The sequence below is a fragment of the Podarcis cretensis genome, assembly GCF_951804945.1.
Source record: "Podarcis cretensis genome assembly, chromosome: 5".
Lineage (NCBI taxonomy): Eukaryota > Metazoa > Chordata > Lepidosauria > Squamata > Lacertidae > Podarcis > Podarcis cretensis.
Window position 1 is genome coordinate 33,158,517 of NC_137174.1, and position 24,415 is coordinate 33,182,931.

General features: G+C 40.3%; 1 protein-coding gene across 1 annotated transcript; it reads left to right on the forward strand.

The window, feature by feature from the left end:
• Nucleotides 1–1,866: 1,866 nt before the first annotated feature.
• Nucleotides 1,867–24,415, forward strand: IPMK (inositol polyphosphate multikinase). Its single transcript, XM_079976402.1, has 6 exons — nt 1,867–2,353; nt 8,033–8,118; nt 11,534–11,630; nt 12,422–12,594; nt 16,002–16,083; nt 17,468–24,415. The coding sequence occupies exons 1-6, from the start codon at nt 2,143–2,145 to the stop codon at nt 18,085–18,087; spliced, it is 1,269 nt and encodes a 422-aa protein (XP_079832528.1). The 5' UTR covers nt 1,867–2,142; the 3' UTR covers nt 18,088–24,415.

Consider the following 24,415-nt stretch of genomic DNA (forward strand, 5'->3'; position numbering starts at 1 on the left):
AGGAAAATATGAAGATTTTAATCTGTTGACAGACAATTTTTTTTGGTGGGGGGGGCGTGGTTCCTTCTCAAACTGAGAGGAGATAATCCCCTTTTCTCTTCCTGTCTTCTAGAGCTCAGGGTGTCTTGTTCAGTTTCCTAGCTACAAAGTCTCTGAATTTTATAGTGTCATACTTGAGAACTGAACTCTTTATTAGGAAATGGAGATATATTACACATATGGAGCAAAAGCTGGTGGAAGAAACTACCCATATTTCAATTGCCATATCTTAAATGCATACTTGTGGCATAGTTTCACATGTCATTCAAAGTGAATTTACTTGCCATATTTCTGTCCCTGTTCCTCCAAGGAGCTAAGTGAAACACACAGTTCCCCCTCCCCTTTATCAGATCAACAACCCTGTGAAGGAGATTAGATGGAGATGAAGTGATTGGCCCAAGGTTATCTAGTGAGTTTCAAAGCTGAGTGGGGATTTTAACCACTCCTAGTTCAACACTCTTAACTATTCTCCCAGAGTGTCCCTTGGTCTGTTGTATGAACCTTTCCTCCATCTTGCCATCCCACCTGCAGAATCCTTGCTCTCTTGCAATATCACGGTGCTTAATGGGTCAAGTAAGAAATGGTGAATTCAGGACTGTGACTTGGATGCTTTGTGTTACTAAACATATTTACTCAACGTAAGTCCAATGGGGCATTTACAGCTTAGTAAGTGTGCTTACCAGAAATGTATCCTCTAGCTGTCTAGCAGAAGTCTAAAGGCTAAAAAAGGCTACCAGTGTGAGGAGAGCAACTTTGCTCAAAGTGAGACATCACTCATGGCCTTCACTTTAAGCCTTATTTAAAATCTGGAGTAGGGGGCCAGTCTTGCCTCAAACTGAGCTTTGTCAGACCAAGGGTGGGGAACCTTTGATCCTATGTTGCTGAACTTCAATTTCCATTAAGGTATATCTAACAATTGACCATGCTAGGCTTGGGCTGCTGAGAGCGGAGTTGGAGTCCACTGTGGCAGAGTTTAGTTTGTAGCAGAACTTGTGGTTTATTACTAGAGCTCAGTCCCGTAAAAATAATATGTACTGGGAAATCCCTTCAGCAGAGCACATGCAGAGTGCTTTCTCCCTCTCACTACGCCCTAGACAACAGTAGGGCTGGCCCACTCATGGGGTGCATGCCCTCCAACATTTCTCCAATGAAAACATGGACGTCTTAAGGAAAAGTGGGACATTCCGGGATCAAATCAGAAACTGAGGCGGCTTCTGTAAATCCGGGACTGTCCCTGGAAAACAGGGACACTTGGAAGCTCTGCTAATCAGTAGATCCCGGTTGAGATCTTTATCTCTCCATTGTTCTCATAGGAACCAACTTCCAAGAGTCAAAATCCCTTTGCCCCCAATAAAATATTGTAGAGGGCTGGGCACCCCCAAAGTTGATGGGCATTACCATTCAGATGCGGTGTGTGCACTGCATCAGATGTGGGGCAGAGCTTACCTGTGCCAATATTTTATTCAATGTTCAATCGAATACCAATTCAATTCAATATCCAATTATTCAATACCAATATTTTATCCAAGTTGGCACACCTGATTGCTCCTGATGTAGTAGATCTTCCATGGCGAAGGGGGCGCCATTCTCATGTGCCAAAAGGTCTTGGGTCGGCCCCGGACCCCTGAGCTTAGAGGGAAGGTTTACCACCGCACCGAAGGGCGCGGCTGTCAGGTAGCGCTGTGCCCTTGATAACAGCAGCGCTGCCTCTTCCTCGCGTACCGAATAGCCGCGTAGGGGAAACCATTCAGAAGCCGCCCTCCACCCAAGCCAGGGACGAACGGCTTCAGTCGCCGGTACTGCGCAGGCTCGCTGCGAGCCGCGCAGGCCCAGTAACGCTGAGGTGCTGCCTATCGCTCTCTCTCTCGCTCTCTCTCCTCAGTGCCGCTTAGTCAGTCGACCCGAGCGGTTGAGGCGGCCGAGGGAAGCCTCCGCTCCGCTCGCCTGAGGGAGTGGAAGCACTGCGGGCGGGGGCGCACGCCATGGAGCCGCGGGCCTGGCCTGGGCTGCGAACGGCGGGCGGCGGCAGCGGAGGCAACGGCGGAGGAGGCCCTTGAACGCGGGGAGGAGGACGTGGCGGCGGCGGCGGGAGCCTCGGAGGAAATGGCCACCGAGCCCCCGCGCTGTGCGGCGAGCAGGGAGCCCGAGCGGCTTCTTCGGGGCGCCAAGGCGGACGTGCCTCCGGGCTCCGCGGCGTCGTCGGCGGCGGCGGAGGGAGAAGAGGAAGGAGGAGGGAGGAGCGCCCGGCTACTCAACGGCTGCGTGCCGCTGTCTCACCAGGTGGCTGGGCACATGTACGGCAAGGATAAGGGCGGTAAGTGGCAGGCCTGGGGTGGGTGGGCGGCTGGGTGCGTGTGTGGGGCGGGTCCTAAGGGGAGGCAGGAAGCCGGGACCCACTCCCCGGGCACCCCTTCGGCAGGGAGTGGGAAGTGGGGCTGCTCAGGTACCCCCCCCACCCCACCCCAAGCCATGTCCCTTGGGTCCGCGCTCAGGAATTAGAGTGGGTTTGGATCTGGATACAAAGCAACCAAAGTCCGTTTTTTTCTGCCGTGGGTGTTCTTCCCCTCAACGTTTCCAAGTGTGTGTGTGTGTTTATGCACGTTTATGCACGCGCGTGCGTGTTTTTGGTGTGTGGGATCCAGTGCCCTAGTGTTAAATAATAATACCAGGGCGAGTTTCGTTTTTGCTTACGACATCGGTGTGTCCTTAACGTTGTGGGTTGCTTGTGTCTCTCTTTCTGACAGCCCTCTCTCTCAGCCGTGTGAGTAATATTCAAGACGTCCCTTGCATGCGTGGGGTTGCTTAATTTTGTCGTAGTCGTCCCCCCCCCCCCGCCCCAATCCGGCGAGAGACCGCTTTGAGGTCTTCTAGTGACTTTTTTTTTATGACTGAATGGTCTTTCCAGGCTCCCCCAATCCAGCCCCTGAACCCAGCTGAAAAAGACTACTGGCTGTGGCTCTATGCAACAATAGTATTAATTAAAAATAGGCATGTTAATTGTAAGCCATCTTGAGCAATATGTGTAGGAAGGACAGGGTGTGTTACTGTATATGACAGCTGAAAATGATGCTCTGAAATGGATTTTCAAAAGTAGAATTTGAAGGTTTTTGAAATCCACGCAGAACTTCAGCTTGCTTTTTTCCTTACAAAACAACACAGTGGTATTCTACTGTCTCTGTTTGTATACACCTTGGTGGTTTACAGTAAAAAAAAATTTTCTTTATTGGGAATGTACTAATGGAGCAATAATGAAACGACACATTCTCCTGCCTAAGAAGCTGCTTAAAGCGCTTTCTCAATAATATGACCTCCCTGCTCTTTCTAAATCTTCAGGGGTATCTACCTACAAGGTCCCTGCTTTTCTTGTTGATACCTAAGCATGTAGTCTTAATCTGAGGTGTTTTGTAGGTTTAATGTTTATGAATAGGAAGTTTTGAAGCTGGGGAAATGACCTGATGCTCTCTTCACCACCCCACCCCAAAGAAAAAAGGAAATTGGATTGGTAGGTTTGGAAAATAATGCCTGCGATTCTGCTCCAGAAATCCCAAAAGCAGTTACTTTAATTGTGAAATCTTGTTTTTGGATTTCTACAGGAAACAAATTGCATGAAGAATAAACACACTGATGTACTCCTGTTTTGAGTAAACAGAAGATTTGGCATTCATTAGGGAGAAATTTCATCACTGCAGAAAATGTGTTTATCCTTGTATTCACATTGTGTTTTGTGGCAAATGGACATGAATACAAAGAGGAACTTAAAGAGATTGTGCCATTTAAAGTGATTTATATGACAACTGGAGGGGCTTTACATGTGCATATATAAGATGCCGTTACAAGAGACAGATTCTGGTTGTTCTATTTTTCTTTCCTAGCTAGGTTCTTCTAGTCTTTGTATTAAACAAATCAGACATGATCAGCCAGTATTAGACAAATACATCTGCACTAAGATGAATTGGAAAAGTGCCTGATCACTTAACCATGGTTAGGTTTTTCAGCATACTGGTTGCTTCTTCTCCCATGCCTCTTCTTCCCCTTCTTTGGCAGGTATTTGTAAAGTTGCTTGATACCACCCAAAGACCCTACCCGGGTGGGAGAGAGGAAGGAGAACGGATAATGTTTTTGTTTATATGATAATATATTGACCGAGATAGAGGTGAGTGAATGAGCTGACTGTAACCTGTGCTTAATGCTTCTGGGGATGTTTTGCAAACCAGAGTTCTGGTTGGCAACAAATAGTTGGGTGGGGATTAGCTGTGTTATGAGTATAGTTAGTGGGAATACAGTAGTACCTTGGGTTACATTTGCTTCAGGTTACATACGCTTCAGATTACAGACTCCGCTAACCCAGAAATAGTACCTTGGGTTAAGAACTTTGCTTCAGGGTGAGAACAGAAATTGCATGGCAGCGGCACGGCAGCAGCAGCAGGCCCCATTAGCTAAAGTGGTGCTTCAGGTTAAGAACAGTTTCAGGTTAAGAATGGATCTCTGGAACGAATTAAGTACTTAACCCGAAGTACCACTGTACTTGAGAGTGAGGTTCTTATGTAGAGGAGTGCTAAGGCTGTGTCTGGGGCATGTTACTGTGGAGATGGAAGTGTGGATACAGTTTCTATCTCATTTTAATTTGGCTAAAATACTTTCTAAGTGGAATTGTTATTGTATTTAATTTTTACTTGCATTTTTAAAAATTAGGAACATATTTTGTTTTCCTCTTAATTATGCTGCTTTAATGTCTTTATTGTATTTTTGTACATAAATTTTCGGTTGTAATATTTATTGAGATTTTGGAATTTGATGTTTTAAGATGGGTTGTAATCCACTTAGAGAACTTTTCAAAAATATAATGTGATATAGAAATGATTTGAATAAATAACCTGGGTGCTGTTGCTGAGAAGGCCCTCTAGCAAGTTGTAGATCGCCTGATTGATGTATGCCCCCTTTTCTTCAGTAACCGCACTAGATGGTTTCTCTTAACTCATTCACACTTGTAGAGTACTCATACTGAGTTCAAAAAGTGGTGAAAATCAACATTTCTTGTATTTGCACCCTATTCTTTCTTCCAGGAAGCTCATAGCAATGTGTTTTAGCACCAAAACAATGTCATGATTCAGGTTAAACTGATAGAGGGTGATTTGCCCAAGGCTGTGCAATAAATTTTGAAGCTGAGCAGGAATTTGAAACTGGGTCTGACACATGTTCAAGCTCAACATGTAAATATTCAAACCCATCATATTCTTGCATATGCATCTTTATATTTTTATAAGATGCAATTATTCATTTTTATAACATTGTTGACCCATGAAATGCAGATAGTTACAAAAGCATAGGTTCAAATGGAACAACTGAAAAGCAAGGATTTCACAAGAAAACCGGTTTGCTCCTGAAAGGAGAGGATTTTTAAGTGAGAACATAGATTGTTTAGCTGCAATTTCATGATTAACCTTCCTCACTGACTTCTGCTTAAGCCAACATCCTTCTAAGGTCATAATGTGTGTCTCTTCTCTGGGGGGGGGGGGGGCGGCGGGAACCATGATTGAGAGCTATCCCTGTTGCAGTCAACTTTAGGAATAACAAATTTGCATGGATTATAAGAAGTTGAAGTTCAGGGCTCTGGCATGTACGTGGTAGTGGATACAGAATATAGCTTCCAGATTTTTTTAAAAAAGTGTTTCTAGCCCTTGTTGACTACAAATATAGGTATGAAAATGCATGGTTAATGCCTTCTGGAATCTCAGAACCTAAAGTGGCGACTGAATGATATTTAAAACAAGAAAATAAGCAACTTTCCTACATTTGCGTAACACACAGATCACAAGATATTTTTTTGTGTGTGATGCAGATCTGGGGTTACCTTGGTGCAGATTATCAGGGTTTATTTTTTAAGTGCAGAGTGCTTACAGCCCTCCTTATGTTAGCGTAACTGCATCTTATTCCATCCCATGTATTTTTCTGTTCTCCCAACTCCTCCTCACTGCTGAAATTTAGATTATAAGCTCCTTGCTTTTGTATTGTTACTGTGGAGTGTCATGTATATTAGAGTTCTGTGAATGAAAGATACTTTTTAAACACATATTCATAAGGTGAGATCTGCTATATCAGTCTATATTATATTTATACTTTACTTATTCCATAGGTTTTCTTGGGATATAAGAATACCAATGGCTTTTTGTTGTGCTGGCTATATTTCCTCCAGTATCAGAGCTAGTATGTATGCTTCTGAATGCCAGCTAGGATTGAATCATAGAATCATAAAATTGTAGAGTTGGAAGATAGTGCTACTGCAGTTATGTCCTGCTCATGGGCTTCCCATAGGCATCTGGTAGCCAATGTGGGAAGCATAATGCTGAACTGGAGTCGTTTGATCAGATCCAGCAGGGCTTTATATATGATTTCCATACATAAAATCATAGAATCACAAATACAAAAAAGTAAACACGACAGCCTATATATTCCACTATTAAACTGTTGAAATAGTGGAGCACATTAAAATACCCTTTTAAGTTTCCCAGTTAAAAATTTGTTGTAGTAAAACTTTGCTTTCAGAAAATAAACAAGCTTGGGCTGAAGTAGTCTTTCATGAGCAAATATTTATGAAGTATTGGGGTCATCACTGAGAAGATCTTACTTCTCTTATCACTGTCCCAGCTTCTTACCTTAAATTGCCTTTCCCTAATTGCTAGCACACACAGAATTTCAAAAAGTGGAAAGACTCCTATGAGAGTTGCTCTCTCCACTACATTAGAAAAAGGCTGTTCTGACATGTGCTCTGATTACTTAAAATTCTTAATAAAGGGAATTTATAATAGAGGTGGGAGGGGGTAAACACTCATATTTTGCTTGTCTGACAGAGTGGTTTTGATTGTGGCTTCACTCAGGGTTGCATAATGTGACTGTAACAACAAAGATTTATTGCTGAAAATAACATTATGTTCAATTTTACCTGGAAACTAAAGTTTTACTTTTACTAATAATAAAGTCCAAAGGCTGATTTTTATAACTATAACCATTACTAAATAGAAACCTTGGTTATTTTTCAACTAGTGGAGATAACATTTATTGTAGTCTGTTGTCCTAATGGTAATACTGCAGCCTAGAATGAGTCTCAATTTTAATTTGTGACGTTGTGGTTGTACTAATATTGCCTGTCTTGAATGTCTTGAATAACATCATTAGAAAGAAAAAAACAACATGATATTGAAGTTTCATTTGGATCCAAAGGGCTTATTCCAGTAGTTGCAAATAAATGTTTAAAGATTAAATTTTAAGTTACCACTGCTGTGAAGAAACTTCAGTGAGATGAAACTGTTCAGAACTAACACTGTTTTGGTGATTGAAAAATAGCAGAGAAGTTAGCTGCAAAATAACAAAACTATTGCTCCACATTTGTCCTGGTTCTTGTGTAGCTAGGCCATGGTTCAGCATTACGTGTGAACCCTTCCCAGCAGCTTATCTATTGTTTCCTTATTGCCGGTCATCCATGATTTGAAGCCATGGCCTATTGCTTATGAGCCTGTCTTCGTTTTAGCTATGGCTTAGCATTACATGTGAGCTCAGCACTTTCCTTAGCCATAGTTTGCTTGGCTACTCCACTCCAGATGCTCACCAGGGTACAAATGCATGGGGCTAGAGCAGATGGGAAACAGACCAAACTTTGGAGAAACAAACCATAGTTTGACAAATCTGTGGGATAATTTATGGTTAACTACTGATTTGTTAAACAAATCATGGCTTAGCATTACATGCAAACCATGTGTGAAAGATTTGCCTGGTCTTCAGGATAAGTACCAGACTCTTAAGGTAAGGTGTATGTTCTCTGTGTTTTTGATTTCATTTAAAGAAAGCTGCTTCCTAACATGAACTCTTACTTTCCCCCCTAACGAACTCTTGGGTTTTTTTTTGAACATTTAGTGTATATACTAGATTATGTTATCATAGTTGGACTCAAAAGCATGCTGAAGTTAAGATGTGAACAAATGTATTTGTTGTTTCCCAGGCATCCTGCAGCATCCTGATGGCACAGTCCTCAAACAATTGCAGCCACCACCTCGAGGGCCCAGAGAACTAGAATTCTATAACAAGGTAATTGTTTTCCAATTCATCCTTTAACTGAAGTTATGCTTTTTTGTTGTTGAATTGAAGCACCCCTCTGTTTAATTATCACTGGGAACCTCTGTGCATAACCTTACTGTCCCAACTTAGCACATACTGTAAATGGCAAACTAAATATGGTAGTCTTGATCAGTGTCAGAGACTGATTATATGGGAGGAAGATGACATACTTTGGAGCTTTTGACATCAGTGGGTCTTGATTATGACTAGTGTTTGATGTCTTCCACTGTCAGTAATGTTGGTGTGCATCCCTTTATTGACAGTCTCAGAGGTCATCTTGTGTACACAGCAGACACACTGGTAGTTTCATCATGTGCCTGTCTGGTTGTTGAGCATCTATCCATAACTTTCCCCTTGTTTTTCTATACAGTCATACCTCGGGTTGTGAACGTGATCCATGCGGGAGGCATGTTCACAACCCGCAGCGCTGCGTCTTCGCACGCACATGACGCGATTTGGTGCTTATGCGCAAAGTGTGATCTAGCGATTTTGCACATGCGCGAGACCAAAACCCGGAAATAACCCGTTCCGGTACTTCCGGGTTTGGCACGGTCTGTAACCCGAAAACACACAACCTGCAGCGTTCACAACCCGAGGTATGACTGTATTCCATAAGTGAGCTTCATGCTAGCTGTGATGTGGCCCCATTGGCAACTGCTTATTTGATTATCTAGGGGGCTATTTAGGCATGGAGCCTCTGGAGGAACGAAGACTGGTTTATGCATTGAAGAGGGAGTGGTACACTGCACCAAATAAGGTGTGATATAGGAGTAAAAGCCAGTTTGGCTAAGGGGGTGCTAGAATGCTCCTGCTACCCTGTTTCCTTGAAATCACTGTACAGGAACCTGGGGCTATGTAGCTAGTTACTGGATCTCATGGCATAGGTGGCACATCTTTGAAGTTAAATTTTGGTTGTCAGTAGAACAAACTAATATTGCAAATAAATGTTGAAACCATTCTTGGGGAATGAAATTACAACATATGTTTGGTTGAGTCAGAGTGAATTATGTACTTTCTACCAGAGTTGCCTAAAGTAACATTAGTGTGCACGTGGAGAGAAAATGTAAATTGTTCATTCATATATGAGCTCTTGGAACAGTTTGTGCTGAAACATTTGGTGCAAATGATTCCATTCCCTATTAAAGCCAAAGACAGTGTGATCCTCATTTAGGAAATGTCTCCTATAACAAAGTATTTTTTCCTGCTAATCAGACCCTATAACTTCTTCAGTATAAGTAATTTGATTATTTTACTATTCCTATAGCTGGATGCCTATATTGACTTGGTTTTTAGGGGGTGGGGGATTTGGAAAAGGAATAAATTCACTAGAGTTTGTAGTGTGTTAACAATAATAATTTAGAGTCCTAAAATTAACCTGTTAGCAAGCTTCAGCTTTTTCCTGAACTACATAGGAGACAGGCAAGGCAGCCTGTGATCTGTCACCTGGTTTCTCTTGGTGAAAGAAAATCCAATAGTTGAGGCAGACAAGAGTTTGAAGGCATTTTTTCCTTTATAAGTATATATAATGGACAACAGTAATTTGTAAATCCAGCAACTCAGTTGTATGGTCTTGTTCATTTCCTTTTTAAGTGTAACTAGAATAACAGGACTGACTGTCATTCTGTCTCTGAAAAGTATTTGCTCAGCATTTTGCCTCTGCAGTTGTTATTGCCAACTAAGGGTCAAAATTTAATATTGAATAAAAAAATTTAAAATTGCATTGGTGTCACATTAGGAATTAGCTGTTGAGTTGCATGTTTTAATATTCTTTCTGTTTCTCATTGATGGTGTGGCTTTGCTGCAATTGAATGACAAGTCATGAACAAAATAAATAATTGCATCCTCTAACAAAAATCAGGTATCTTATGGCAGTAGAAACAATGCACTTTAATTGTTTTACAAATTCAATCAATGATAAAGCTGCTAATGTTACAGTACACAAGTTTTGCAGTCCACTCTACCTCCCCTCCCCTCCCCCCCTCCCCCCCTTCTTGGAAGCATAAACCCACATGGTAGGCTATGTTAAGAGTTCCTGTATTTACTGGATGCTTTCTAGGGTTATAACCGGGATGCAGGTGGCGATGTGGGTTAAACCACAGAGCCTAGGACTTGCCGATCAGAAGGTTGGCGGTTCGAATCCCCTCGACGGGGTGAGCTCCCGTTGCTCGGTCCCAGCTCCTGCCAACCTAGCAGTTCGAAAGCACGTCAAAGTGCAAGTAGATAAGTAGGTACTGCTCCGGCGGGAAGGTAAACGACGTTTCCGTGCGCTGCTCTGGTTCACCAGAAGCAGCTTAGTCATGCTGGCCACATGACCTGGAAGCTGTACGCCGGCTCCCTCAGCCAATAAAGCAAGATGAGCGCCGCAACCCCAGAGTCGTCCGCGGCTGGACCTAATGGTCAGGGGTCCCTTTACCTTTACCTTTATTAAAGGTTTTACAAGTCCATTTTGCTCTCCTCTCTGTCTTTTATTTTCTGTGATCTCTAGCAACTGGTATTCAGAGGCATAGGACCTCTGATGGTGGAGAAAATAGCCATTGTGGCTAGTAGCCAGAAGTGTCTTAGTCATGACCCGGAAGCTCCCTCGGCCAATAAAGTGAGATGAGCGCCGCAACCCCAGAGTCGGTCACAACTGAACCTAATGGTCAGGGGTCCCTTTACCTTCTAGGGTTATACCAATCCAATATAATCTTTTAAAGGACATTTAGTTTAGGAATTTGGGGTGGGGTGGGAGAATGCAGTTGATTAATTCATCACTGAAAGATTATCCTCATACTTGATTTTGCCATAACTGAAGGTGAAAGGGAGACCAGACTTGTCTCCCTGTGCCCCATCCTGCCACTAGTACACCTAAGAATGTTTTGATTAGATTGACTCATGCCGCACAGAATCCCTAATCACACATTTGTGTGCTTTAGTGCTGTCAAACTCTGAACTTCAATTTGGGGTGGGGTTTTTTTGATAGCAAAATACTTATTTTTTTATAAAAGACTTAACAGTAGTCAAACGTTCTGGCACAATTTACAACATTTATTCAGAAAGACACTTTGTTTCCTTTCTAAATGGATATTTCTCATTGAGTGTGAGGTTTTAAACATACAGAGGGTAAGATTCAACTAACAAGTCCTGTTAGTGGAAGCCCTGAGCAAGGTCTTTAGGTTGTGTATCCCTGAAACTGGTTGGGTGCTGGTGGTTGGAAGAAGCGCTGGGACAGCGTGCAGGGGTACGAGAATGAATTGTTCCATCTGGCAAGCCGAAATGCTTGTGCTGAAGACTACTTTAGCATGATGTTGAATTCCCCCCATAAGTTCTAAATATCCAAATGTAGACTGCCACAAGAGGGAATTGAGTGGTTTGTTGCAGTTCAAACATATTTCTTTTATTTCAGGTGTATGCTGCTGACTGTGAAGACTCTGTGTTTCTAGAACTCCAAAAATATTTGCCAAAATATTATGGAACCTGGTCATCACCTACTGCACCCAACGGTAATGCTGTTAGACAGTGCAATAAGCACTAATTTTTTGGCAACTGCTTGGGAGATGGCTCTGAAAATGCCAGAAACTAAGTACCCGAGCACAGCGTGATAAATCACTATCATGTGGAACATCATGAAACAATATATTGCTATGCTTTGTAGATGGAAAAATGTCATGTAAATAAGGTCTGTTTTCTGCAAACTCAATTGATTCTTCAGTAAGATCCAGTTTAGCATATTTAGGTCTATTGCAGAATTTGTATGTCAAAATACACCTACTGCTGCTAACAGCAACAGGGGTACCACTAGTAAGGTACAGTAGTCTTGCAGGAAGATAATAAGATGACCACCGCCAAGAATAAATGTTGGCAATTTAAAGCATGCTAAAGGGCTTATTATTATCTTTTAACATTTTATACTTTCTCAGAATGTTAGTTACAATTTGTTTCATTGAAAGTATGGTTACTGTAATTACTTACGTTCTTACACAGGAAGCTGAAGCTGACCTGGACAGCAGATTTCATAATAAAAATAATTTATAAAACACTACTATTATATTAACTTACACAACACTCTCTGATAGTGAGAAGGGATATAAAAATAGACACAATGAAATAAAATCACAGACTAAAAGGAATCATTGTTGGGAATTAGATGGTTAATATAATGTTTGTAATATTACCACCACCAGGAGGACGCCATCTTTGAGCCACTCCTGTGCTTGTGTACTTTCCACTGACCTCTAATGATTGGGTTGGTTAGATTATGACATTGATCTGGTTTATTCTGAATTGTTAACAGATTTGTACCTGAAACTGGAAGATGTGACACACAGATTTAAAAAGCCATGTATAATGGATGTAAAAATAGGCCAGAAAAGCTATGATCCATATGCTTCCGCTGAGAAGATTAAGCAACAAGTCAGCAAGTACCCATTAATGGAAGAGATTGGGTTCTTGGTGCTAGGCATGAGGGTAAGATGCAGTTCTTCATTGGATTTTAAATCTTTTTATGCTCTTGACAACATGGAGGCAACTAAAATCATGTTTAGATGATATTTTCATCAAAACAACACCACCACAAACTGGCTTATAAGTACAAAACCAAATTTACTAGAATAATAGCTAAAATAGAGAAAGACTTATAACCATTCAAACAACAAACATACTAAGGTGCCATGTGCAAGACAAAGCCTGGAGATACTGTAAACATGGAGTGGATAAATGTACAACTCTATCTTAACAAGTTACATGTACAGTAAACGTTATACAGACTGGATAAATGAACCATTCAACAAGTAGCATAAGTCCAATCATGGAACGGCAACCCCGTGCCGCCACAAGGGCAAGGGTAGCATCCAGTGCCAGATAATAAACGAGACTCTGGCATGCTAACTAGTTATGCGACCCCCAAGCTGCTTTTGCCTACTTGTGTTATTCTCACCACGGTGGTCACTTTGATTTGCCTTCCCGTGAGTGATCCATGTACGCGGCTTTGTGTTTCCAACTCAAGACCCATTGAAGAACATTAATCCAGTTCAATCTTTGAAAAACAGCTTTGAAAAACTTTTTCATATTCTCCAGTGTGCTACCCTTGCCGTTGTGGTGGCACGGGGTTGCCATTCCGTGACTGGACTTAACGCTACTTGTTGAATGGTTCATTTATCCAGTCTGTATAACGTTTACTGTACATGTAACTTGTTAAGATAGAGTTGTACATTTATCCACTCCATGTTTACAGTATCTCCAGGCTTTGTCTTGCACATGGCACCTTAGTATGTTTGCTGTTTGAATGGTTATAAGTCTGTCTCTAGGGACGCAGGTGACGCTGTGGGTTAAAGCCTCAGCGCCTAGGACTTGCCGATCGAAAGGTCGGCGGTTCGAATCCCTGCGGCGGGGTGCGCTCCCGCTGCTCGGTCCCAGCGCCTGCCAACCTAGCAGTTCGAAAGCACCTCCGGGTGCAAGTAGATAAATAGGGACCGCTTACCAGCGGGAAGGTAAACGGCGTTTCCTTGTGCGGCTCTGGCTCGCCAGAGCAGCAATGTCACGCTGGCCACGTGACCCGGAAGTGTCTCCGGACAGCGCTGGCCCCTGGCCTCTTAAGTGAGATGGGCGCACAACCCCAGAGTCTGTCAAGACTGGCCCGTACGGGCAGGGGTACCTTTACCTTTACCTTTAAGTCTGTCTCTATTCTAGCTATTCTAGTAAATTTGGTTTTATACTTATAAGCCAGTTTGTGGTGGTGGTGTTTTGTTGTATTATTATCACTGTCACCACATTTGATACTTTGTGTATATAGATGATATTTTCCCCACGGAAAGGTATTAGGAGTCAGCATGCTTTGGGTTTGAATGTTTTCTGTCATGCCGTATTCCCTGCTTCCCTTATTGCAGGGAGATGTAGGTGACTGAATTGAGACAATCTGCATTAACTTCTCATTAATAATAATAATGAGAAAAGAAGTGGGTAGGGTTGGCGATCCAAAGGAAGACCTATTATTGATTTCTCTTTTGAGTACAGTAATCTGAACAGCATCTTCAAGATTTTCTTTTTTCTTTTTATAAAGAAGATTGCACTTAGTCAGTCTAGATGTGGACTTTGATAATATATTTCTTTTTATCTCCCTGGTTTTCTCATATAGCTCTATCCTTCCTCCTTTATCATATTATATTCTCAGTAGTTCCGCCTCTTGCGCCCCATACTTACGTTCCATTTCATTGTTCTACTCAATGACACCAGCAAATAGCTAGATTTGTTAACTTCATATTCATAACTTCATATGGGTTGCATTCAGAAATTTAAGCTGTTCACAGCAGTCCTCCAGAGAGCTAACATGTTGTGTCGATAGCTTGGCTATCCCTTCAGGTCTTTGGTGCAGCATGGTGATAAACTGCAACAGTCTTGCATAGCATTGTGTTAGTGAAGCATTAATTGACTTTTACTGAATTCTGATGCTGAAGCGCATTCAAAACCTTAAAAATTAGCCTTCAGGCAATAGATTATAATTGCAATTTCCCTAGCCAAGTAGAAGAAAAGAAACAACATGTTTTCTGTTTGGTCCCCATGGAGACCTCAATGAAGCTCTAGTTATTAACATATTTTATCAGTATATTACTGAAGGTGGATGATGTTGTTTGGCACTTGAATTTGACAGATATTTTTGGTCTGTGTTCATAGATGTTTAGGGAGCTATTAATGTTCTGTACTGTATGTGATGTTCAAGTTCTTTAGTATTATTTTGCTGTCCAGTTGCTTTCTTATAGTGCCAAACACATGTTCATTAACATTTGGTGGGAGAAGTGTATTATTCCTTTATCGTAATCTTGCTGACTTCAGTCAATTGGATTCCAACCATTCCCAGACTCCCTGTTAAAGCAGCCCTATATTTGTGCTTAACTTTCAGATCTGCTGTAGCAGAATAAATGCCCTATGTACATTCTGGATTGGCATAAAATATGTCAGCAAAAAATCTGTTCCTTTAATATAATGAAAATGGGCAGATTTGGATAGAGACATAGATTGCAAAAATATATATATGCTGTATTTCCTATGTCTGTATGCATCTCTCTGAGATTTTAATTGGAACACCATGGTCTGAAGCCTGTATAATAATAATAATAATAATTTTATTATTTATACCCTGCCCATTTGGCTGGGTTTCTGGTGGACCTTGCTGGATGCACTGTCAACTGCTTCTGTTTGTGTAGTTACTGAGAATGAAAAATAAGTATCAGTTCATTTGCTGTCCCATGTAACAAATATAATTTAAATGTTGGTTTAGTGATCTTATTCTAGATAATATTTTTTTTGTTTCTAAACGTGCTGCTGTTAGTGGTTATATGCACACATATTTTCATATTCATTTGATTTCTATTTTTATGCAGCATGTTTATTGTTTTCCAGACAGACTTGTTTTGCAATGATGCTTGGTCATAAACTTATATGTCTGAGTTTAGATCCCCTGTAGAATACTAAGCTATCCTCTGTCACTGGCCTATATCCGAAGACTACATAGGCCAGTTGATTCTGGGGCATCGGAGTAGACATTCTGAACACCTATAACTTTATTTGCACTGGTTTCTTGTTATTGGACTGTAAAGTATAGAGAGGTATATAACATAACATCTCACTGATGTATTATTCCATTGAAAAAGCTATATCTGATTATACAAAGTTTATGATGTTTTCAATGTGAACTTGCTGAGTTTGGATTGCTAGATAGATCCAGCTCATGAAATAGTTTCAGAGATGTGTGGATAAAGCATTTTGAAAAAAAAGCCTTCTTTTGTATGCTGAAGAGTACATTGGAACTAGTCCTAGGACAAAGACATTTTTTCAGAAATCAGTTGGCAAAATTACATTATTATTTTGTGTGTTTTAAGGTTTATCGCGCCCATTCTGACAGCTATGAGACGCAAAACCAGCACTATGGAAGAGGCTTAACGAAAGAGACAGTAAAAGATGGTAATGTTTGGATTTAGACCAGGTTGTAGTACTACTATTTTAGGCCTTTATTACGAGACTGTGTGCTTATAACCTACGTGTAGCTTGTCTCATAGTTAAGAAAATTGAGGACAATATTATAAAACCCTCTAGCATGCAGGATTGCCAGGGAAGGGAAGAAAGTGGGATCATTCTGACTTGGGGTTAAAGGTGGGAGAGCTCGGATGGGGGAAATATGTGTATCTCTGACTTAGCTTCGGATGAGGGAGTTAAGACCGCATAACCTGCCTATGCCAGGAACCTCCTAACTCACATGGAGGTGCACTGGATCCTAACCTGCTCATCCTAACTTGAGATCCTGCTATAGGATTGCTCCCCATGAATATTTTATAGTGCAGTCCCAGCTCTTTAGTTATAAGTTCTGAGCATTGATAGTATGTTTTGAGGGTTTAAAGTGATTCCCATAAACTCTCACAATAATCCTGGAAACTAGGTCACTTGTACAGTGCAATCACAACTCACTTAAGGGTTCTGTTCCAGAAGCAGCACACGCATGCAGAACTGTGCATAGTCAAAAGCTGCCTGCTGGAAGGGGGGCGGGGATCTCACGGAGGAGCTCCCTGCATCCCCACTGCCAGGGGAAGAAGAAATCTTGCCTTGGCAGCAAGACGAGTGGGGAAGCAGTAGAAACAGTTGGAGGAGGAAGAAACCTGGTTCCTTCAGCTGCAGAAGGGAGGAGAAAGGCAGACAGGGAAAGAGGCAGGCAGAAGCTGCAACACTGTTCCAGCTTTTTGCTTCTGCCTGTATGTCTCTGGGTTGGCGCCTCTCTTCCCTTCTGCAGCGGGGATTTTTTTCATCCTCACTTCCCTACTCACCATGCAGCTGAGAGAGGTGGGTTTCTTCTTCCTCTGTCTGCCTCTCACCTCCCTTCTGTCTTAGTCTCCCCCCACTCGTCTGCTGTAACTGTTACCCAGAAGGCAACTGCTGCCTGAGCTGAGTGTGTATAATTGAATTTGCGCAAGTAAAATGTGTGGAAGATGTGATCATGCTAAAGTATTCCCATAGTGCATTGGGTGGATAAAACTGAAAGATGAGGGCTTGCTTAAGTGCATGTAAGAAGTGAGACTTGAGCCAGAGAACACCAAAATCGGACACACTTGCTCTGAAACCTTTAACATTGCAATTAATATTTTGATGATGGGAAATCTGAATTGGGGCACTTGTCTGAATTTTTGGGGGCATGTTATCAGCTGACTGTGAATAGCAACTGAAACCTGAATTCTGTTATATGAATAGCTGAGAATTTGTTGTCAATTTTGCTTTTTGGAAGCTAGGCACCATTGCTATACTGCAGTTTGAACTTTCCAGTCGGTGGCTATTAATTTTACGGGTTTCTTTCTTGCAGGTGTGGCTCAGTTTTTCCATAATGGATTCTGCCTGAGAAAAGATGCTGTAGCTGCCAGTATTCAAAAGATTAAAGAAATACTGCAGTGGTTTGAGAAGCAGAAGCAGCTTAACTTTTATGCAAGTTCTTTACTATTTGTCTATGATGGCTTGTATCCGATGACAACTACATGGTTAAATGATGGCAGTCTGGTCGAGAAGGGAAGAGTGTCCAAGGGTCAAGTGCCAAGTGGTGGTACATTGGAATATAATAATAACATTCGTGTCATCAGTTCTACAGAGAATGGCAAGGTAGAGACCTCTGTAGGCAAAGGCTTCTCTAAAATGTATGCACTTCACAAAAGGCACCAGAGTCAAATTTCCCTTAAAGTTGAAACTGTGGAACAAGACAACATATGGAAGAGCAGTGCTTGCCTTTCACAAGAACATCTGAATGGAAATGTTATACCTCAGCTGGAAAAAGTTTTTTGCCACATGCCTACTACGCTGCCAGAAAGCATGGAGGTTGAAGTCAGGATGATAGATTTTGCGCATGTGTTCCCCAGCAACACACACGATGAGGGCTATATTCATGGTCTGAAGAATTTAATTACCGTCCTTCAAAATATTTTAGATACTTAAACTTTTTGCTATGATTTCTACTGGGGGCCAATTATAATGAAAAGCAACAACATTTCTGCACTTGTGATTCTGTTATATGTTGGTTTGTATTGTTCTACATTTTACTTGTCTTTGTACTTTTGGTAGGATGATCAAGTATTTTATAATCTTACTCAGGAAAATTATTCTGTAGTTTCTTACAGTTTAGTAAGAGAGAAGCTAATGAGATTTAACTGGTAATCGTAGGAACTTGCATTTAACTTGTGAAGCTTAGCTAAAATTGGGGGATGATTTGTGTCAGATAAAATGGTAGAGCTTTCTCATACCCTTAAATATTTTTAGCTTAATCAGAGTCCGTCCATGCAGCCAGAACACTGAGCCATATCTCTAAATAACGGGTTATTAGGAGAATATTAGAATATTATCCTTAGGTGTTTACTACATCTTTAGAACTGGAGCATTTCTGAGGGATAAATACTTAGAAATCTATATTCTAAATGAACCAGCATTTTAGTGTGAGGTGATCATACTGCTTCGTTCTTAAAACTGGGTAGGTATGTTCCTCTTTTCATGGCTAAACTTAAAAGTATACTCGAACAGTGTAATTTATTATGAGTGCTATTGAAAAGTTTTTCAAAACTTATGAAATAGGAGTTGTTTGCCATGTAAAGATGTTAAATGCTGTTTTGAAACATTTGTGTCAGATTTTGTGCCCTATTTTGTTTATAAGCTTTATATTTAGATATTCAACTAGGAGTTGCTTTGGACATTGCAGAAAAACAGCAAAATAATATATCCTAGTGAGTCTACAATGTCTAAAGTCAGTTATAAAAATATGGTAGTACTATGGCCATTCATTGTGTGGGCAGTTTTGTAAAACTGCACAACCAGTCGTTAAGATAGTTTTAAGAGGTTGCAGTTGGAGAGAGTATTTAAAGAGCTCTCCAGTCTCTTGAGTTGCATCCTCTTGAAATCCTCTCATCCAAGGAATGTATGAACACTAGAAATAAGTCCATGGTGAAAAATGGCCATTATAAGCCCAGGGTCTTCAAAATTATTAAATTGCCTCTGGGGAGAATAAGGAGTGCTTTATCAGACATAATACTACACATGGATAAATGCAAGCAGATGGAAGCCAGAGACTCAAGTAGAGCAGTGTTTCCCAACCTTGGGCCTCCAGCTGTTTTTGGCCTACAACTCCCATCATCCCTAGCTAGCAAGACCAGTGGTCAGGGATGATGGGAATTGTAGTTCAAAAACAGCTGGAGGCCCAAGGCTGGGAAACACTGAAGTAGAGGATGTTTAAAGCTTACACCCACATTTTGGAACAAACCACAGTTTCTGTTAATTCCAAATACAGGATTTTTAATTTTTTTTTTTAAAGCTGAGTTAGTTCAGCTGAACCAGAATTGCACTGCGGCTTAATGTAGTTTCAATAAGCCACAGTTTACCTGTATTACAATATAATGGGAAACTGCATTTTGGAATGAACCATAAACTGTAGCTATAAATGCTTTCTTGTGCTCGAACAGGAGGGGAGAATTTGTGAGTCCGAGGCTTGTGTCTGCTTGCTCTCTTAGTGTTACATTTGAAATGGGCCTTATTGTGCAAACGTTGGGCTGATACAAGAGGGCTTCCTTCTGGCAGCATGTGCATCTCCATAAACATAAAAAAGGCAGAAAGGAGAGTATGGACCTCGTTCAACTAATGTGTCCTGGTAGTGGAAGCCTGTGCAAGGACTTTCGTTAGCTCCAATGGCTCTAGAGTGTTAGGAGACCCCCAAAGCAGTAGGAGGTAGAGTGTGAATGTTTTGTCTGGCAAGCTTGAATACTTGTGCTGATTAATGATTGGCATAGCTCTACAATGAATTTCTCCCTGGGTGACATTGCACGACACCCCACAGCAATTCTCATGGGCATGTTTCAGAATCTGTCTACCATGGAAATGGTTGCAAGTCAAATCCAGCGATACAAGATGGAAAATTGTACAAATCAGAAAATTTTCTGGAAAATCTTTCAGTGCTTAATTTTTTTTCAAGGAATTTTTTTTCCTTTTTGTAAGTTTATTAATAACTAGATGCCAGCTGCAAATACAGTATAAGGCAAGCTTGGCAGTTTTGACATTTTTAGCTTTGTTTATGAAACACAGGTAAATTAGATCACTTTTTATAAGCCATCAGAAAAAAATTCTAGCACAAATTATGCTGTGTAAATTAAGTTTACTTAATTTGCATAGGAAAAAATATCCTCTACCACCTCCTGAAATTCACGTCGCTGGAAAATACTTTTTAACCAAATGTCCATTTTCTAGTTGTGCCGTTAAGGAGAACACTTTGCTTGACTTCAAAACTACCAAGAACCAGAGGCTTCTGTCACTGAGCAGGCCCCACTTGGAAGCACCTTACAGCAGTGCTGTAAGGGAATTATGCAAACAGACACTCTCTCCTGAATTTGATCACCCTCCCCCGAACTTTTTAGAAGGAAAGCTACAATTTTAGGATTAATTTCAATGTTCTGCTAATACTGTTTCATTGTATGGTGTTTTGTAGGCTAATTGGACATAAGAATTTATCAGAGTTTTGTGTTTTCACTTTCTAAGGTTCACTAGAATACTGATTTTAATTGGAAGCAACGTGGTAAATATACATGGACTTTTTATTTCCTATCAAAACAATTCTACATCGATAAACAGTTTTCACATAGGTTATAAAGTGAGCCTTAATTAATAAAAGCCTATGTCAAAGGTGATACTACCATCTTTAAGATTGATTAGAAGAATTCAGTGTTCTGTGAAGTAATTTAAAGCATATTCTGGAAAAAGTTACACTATTCTGTCCTATCGAGCTACCTTTGTCACAATTAGCTTATTCTATAGTAGCTTATGTTATCTGTGTCTGTTTTCTGTTCAACACAGAATCTTTACACTCACACACACACACATGGGTATGTCTAATGTAGGCAGGTATTTATTCTTTCTTGTCCTGTACCATTTCACATCTGTAGGGCAGTAATCTGTGTGCTCTGTAATATTAGTATTATAATTGTTCATTGCTGTGCTGCTTACACTATTTAATGTAACTAGAACATTGTAGGATCACCTTACAGAAAGCACTCCTATCTAATTTTCAGTTTTTATAGTTGCAATTGTAATAGAATTATACTTATTTTTATTCAGTTGGAAGAGTACTTTAAATTAAAAACTGGGTACAGCTAAAAGTAACCCATTCAAATGTAGACTGCAGAAATGGTAAATTCAGAACTTATGTGACTTTCACGGGAGGACAGAAAAGAGAATAAAAACTCAGAATGGGATAGTATGCTTTATGTTAGTATAGTCTCGCCATTGTTTATGGACTAATTTCATTATTTCCATTTCTTGTTCATAGGAAGCCTTGTAGAGTGATGCTTTAATAGCATAAGCTTGGGTACGTAATTGTGAAAGTTCTTATTTCATAGATTTCCTGATTCTGTAGCTTATTGTGTATGTTGGAACTTGGATGTACACAGGAATGCCTGGTACACACAGAGCCTTCCCTATTCACCTAATGAAGGAGGCAAGTTGATTTTATGTGCAAAAAACAGATACGCCCACCTCTAATTGAAGTGGATATGAAAACCTGTGTATTATGAGAACTTTGTGTATATATCAGAGCACCTACAGGGCTTGAAATTGGAGCCCTTGTGTAGCGTAAGGAGTATTTAAATGTGTCTCTTTGGAAGGAAGAATGACTGATGTAAACACTAACAAAGATGACTCCACAGCTACAGCCTCTGTAAATGACATTGATTTTGAAAAATTGGCTCTTGTCACAAGGACACTTCTTAGTATCGCTTCTGATGTGTTTGTGAAAATACTCCTTTTAAATGTATTTTGTGGGAAATTATGTACAATCTTACCTGATAAGAATTTAAATTATATAATTTTTTAATAGCAAAACATTTTCATTCTTGGTATTTTTGGATATTAGTGGTTCCTGGTGCATATATTCAAATGAAATTTAAAATAATGGTATTATGAAATGTTAAAATATTTTAACTAACTAGTTTTACAGAACTATGAAATTGTGTATAATTGTGTTTTCACATGGAGGCTGTATTTTCAAACTGAAATTATTTTTGCTCTATTGTACAGGAGAACTATTTTTGCGTATTCCATACATTACATACCATTCCATATGAGATGCTTAAATTTTAGGAAGAGACTATTTTCACTTAAATTGTGGATTGAATGAACAATTTGGCAGGTTACAAGTAGGTCCTATGCATGCTTACCTGGAAATAAGTCCCTCTGCGTTTTGTGGTATTTCTTAATAAGCGTGCATAGCACCATGGCCATAGTCTGCCATAGCAGAACTGAATAAGGGTAACTTAGGAATGTGACTGGATGTCACTAAGGGTGCAAAATATTGCACGGATTTTGAGGGAAACATATTTCAGTATTAAATACTAATCTAGAGAGAGAGAGAGAAGAGGGCACAACCACTATAGACCATGAGCCGAAACCCTTCTAAATTCCTTTATATTATGGCCCTTTTAAAGGACTGCAATTGATGCAAAACACTCCTTTCGACCTGTTCATATTAGCTATTTAAATTTTTTTTATATAGTTTACACTATTTGCAATAACCGTCCCTGCTGAGTGCCTTCTGCTTCAGGTTTGGTACCTTTTAAATGACCTCACGTAGCATCTATTGTGATGTAATGGAATGCTTTAAGGGAGAGTTGAATGACTGTATTGATTATGTCCCACTAATGTTGGAGAGTATGGTTTCAATAGTTAGCTTCTTTTGATCCAAAACAAATTCATTCGGAAAACTGCCACGCTTTGTGCTTAGTTCCACAATAATAGTAAATTGTGAGCCATGCTTAAAAACCTATGAGTGAATCACATAATGAATTACTTAAGCCCCCCCCCCCCCCGTTATGTTGTCTGGCTCGCATGTTACCAAATAAGCTAGAAAGGTTGAGGAGGCATCTATAGCAACAGGTCTTGGGAACAGGGCATTCTGAAGGGGTGGGAACTGTGGCTTTGGCTCACCCACCCCCATATCCCTTCTCAAGTGGCCCTACCTCAAAACTTTGCTTTCTGTGGACATACTGCCTTTACTCAACAATGACAAAACCCCGGGGGCTTAATACACAATCATATGCATCCATGTGCCTTCCCGGTACTCAAAAGAAGCATTGGATTTCAATTCCTGAAAAGAGGCGACCTCATCTGTGTGGTTGTGAACCAGTCCTTAGGGTGCTTGAATCTGGCCATATGTGAATCTTTTTGAAGAGAGCCTTCTGTAGCATATTGTGTGGAAAGGAATTTGACTAAGAGTTTAGGTTGGAGATGCTGAAGAAGGCAGCAGTAAATAATTTATTCACTCAATGTGTATCTTTTTGCAGATCGTATCCATCCAAAAGCCTTATATTCAGTTTTGTTTTGCCTGTTTTCTATGTACTGTTCATGCTGGTAAACCATTGAATTGGAGCATAGAGTGATGAACTCATTCAGCTGTGAAATATTATTACATTATATATCCAGGAGCTAAATACTGCACATTTGTAATTGTTAATTGTGGTTTTGTTAGCTGAAGTTAATGCACACTTTAAAAAACAAAAACTTTCATACTATGAATATTTCTACTAACCTTCCCTAGGTAGCAACTCTGAGTAGTTTTGTATGTAGGTATAGAAAATTAATTTTTGTTTGCCATTTAGAGAAGTGACGCCTGTACATTTAGAGTTTGTTGGAGATTAATCTTTACGTGAAATCCAACAACAGGAAAGAGAAAGCAACAGTGGTTTGGGGAACAAACGAACATTTACACACATTGTCTAAATCATTGTCTAAATATGCTTTTGAAACATGTATAAATGTTGGCACTGGAAAAAAAATCTGAACTGGCTGAACTGACTTTGAACTAAAATGTCCAAATATGATTAATATTGCACATCTGCATATGAATGATACCAGAGTGCACATAAGCACTTTAATATTCTGAGAACTGTACTGGAAAATATATGGAAGCATGTGAAATTGCACCTGGAGCTGGATTAACTGGTGGGGGTGGGAGGGGGGATTTTACAGTTTAAATGTACGTGAATGAATGAATGTAATCTGGCCTCATTTTCTCTAGCTCAAAAAGTTGAAATTGTGTTGTGCAATGTCCTTTTTTGGTGTTTGACTGTAACTGATATTTTGGGAGGATTGTTGTTGGACTGCAGAGGTATGTGTTTTATAGTAAAAAAAAAATCTATTATGCTATATACCAATTCTTTTGTAATTTATGTGATATTTAGGTGATTCTAATAGCTGTATATTAGGCTGACTATTAAATTGTCTTTTAAGTTACCTTGAA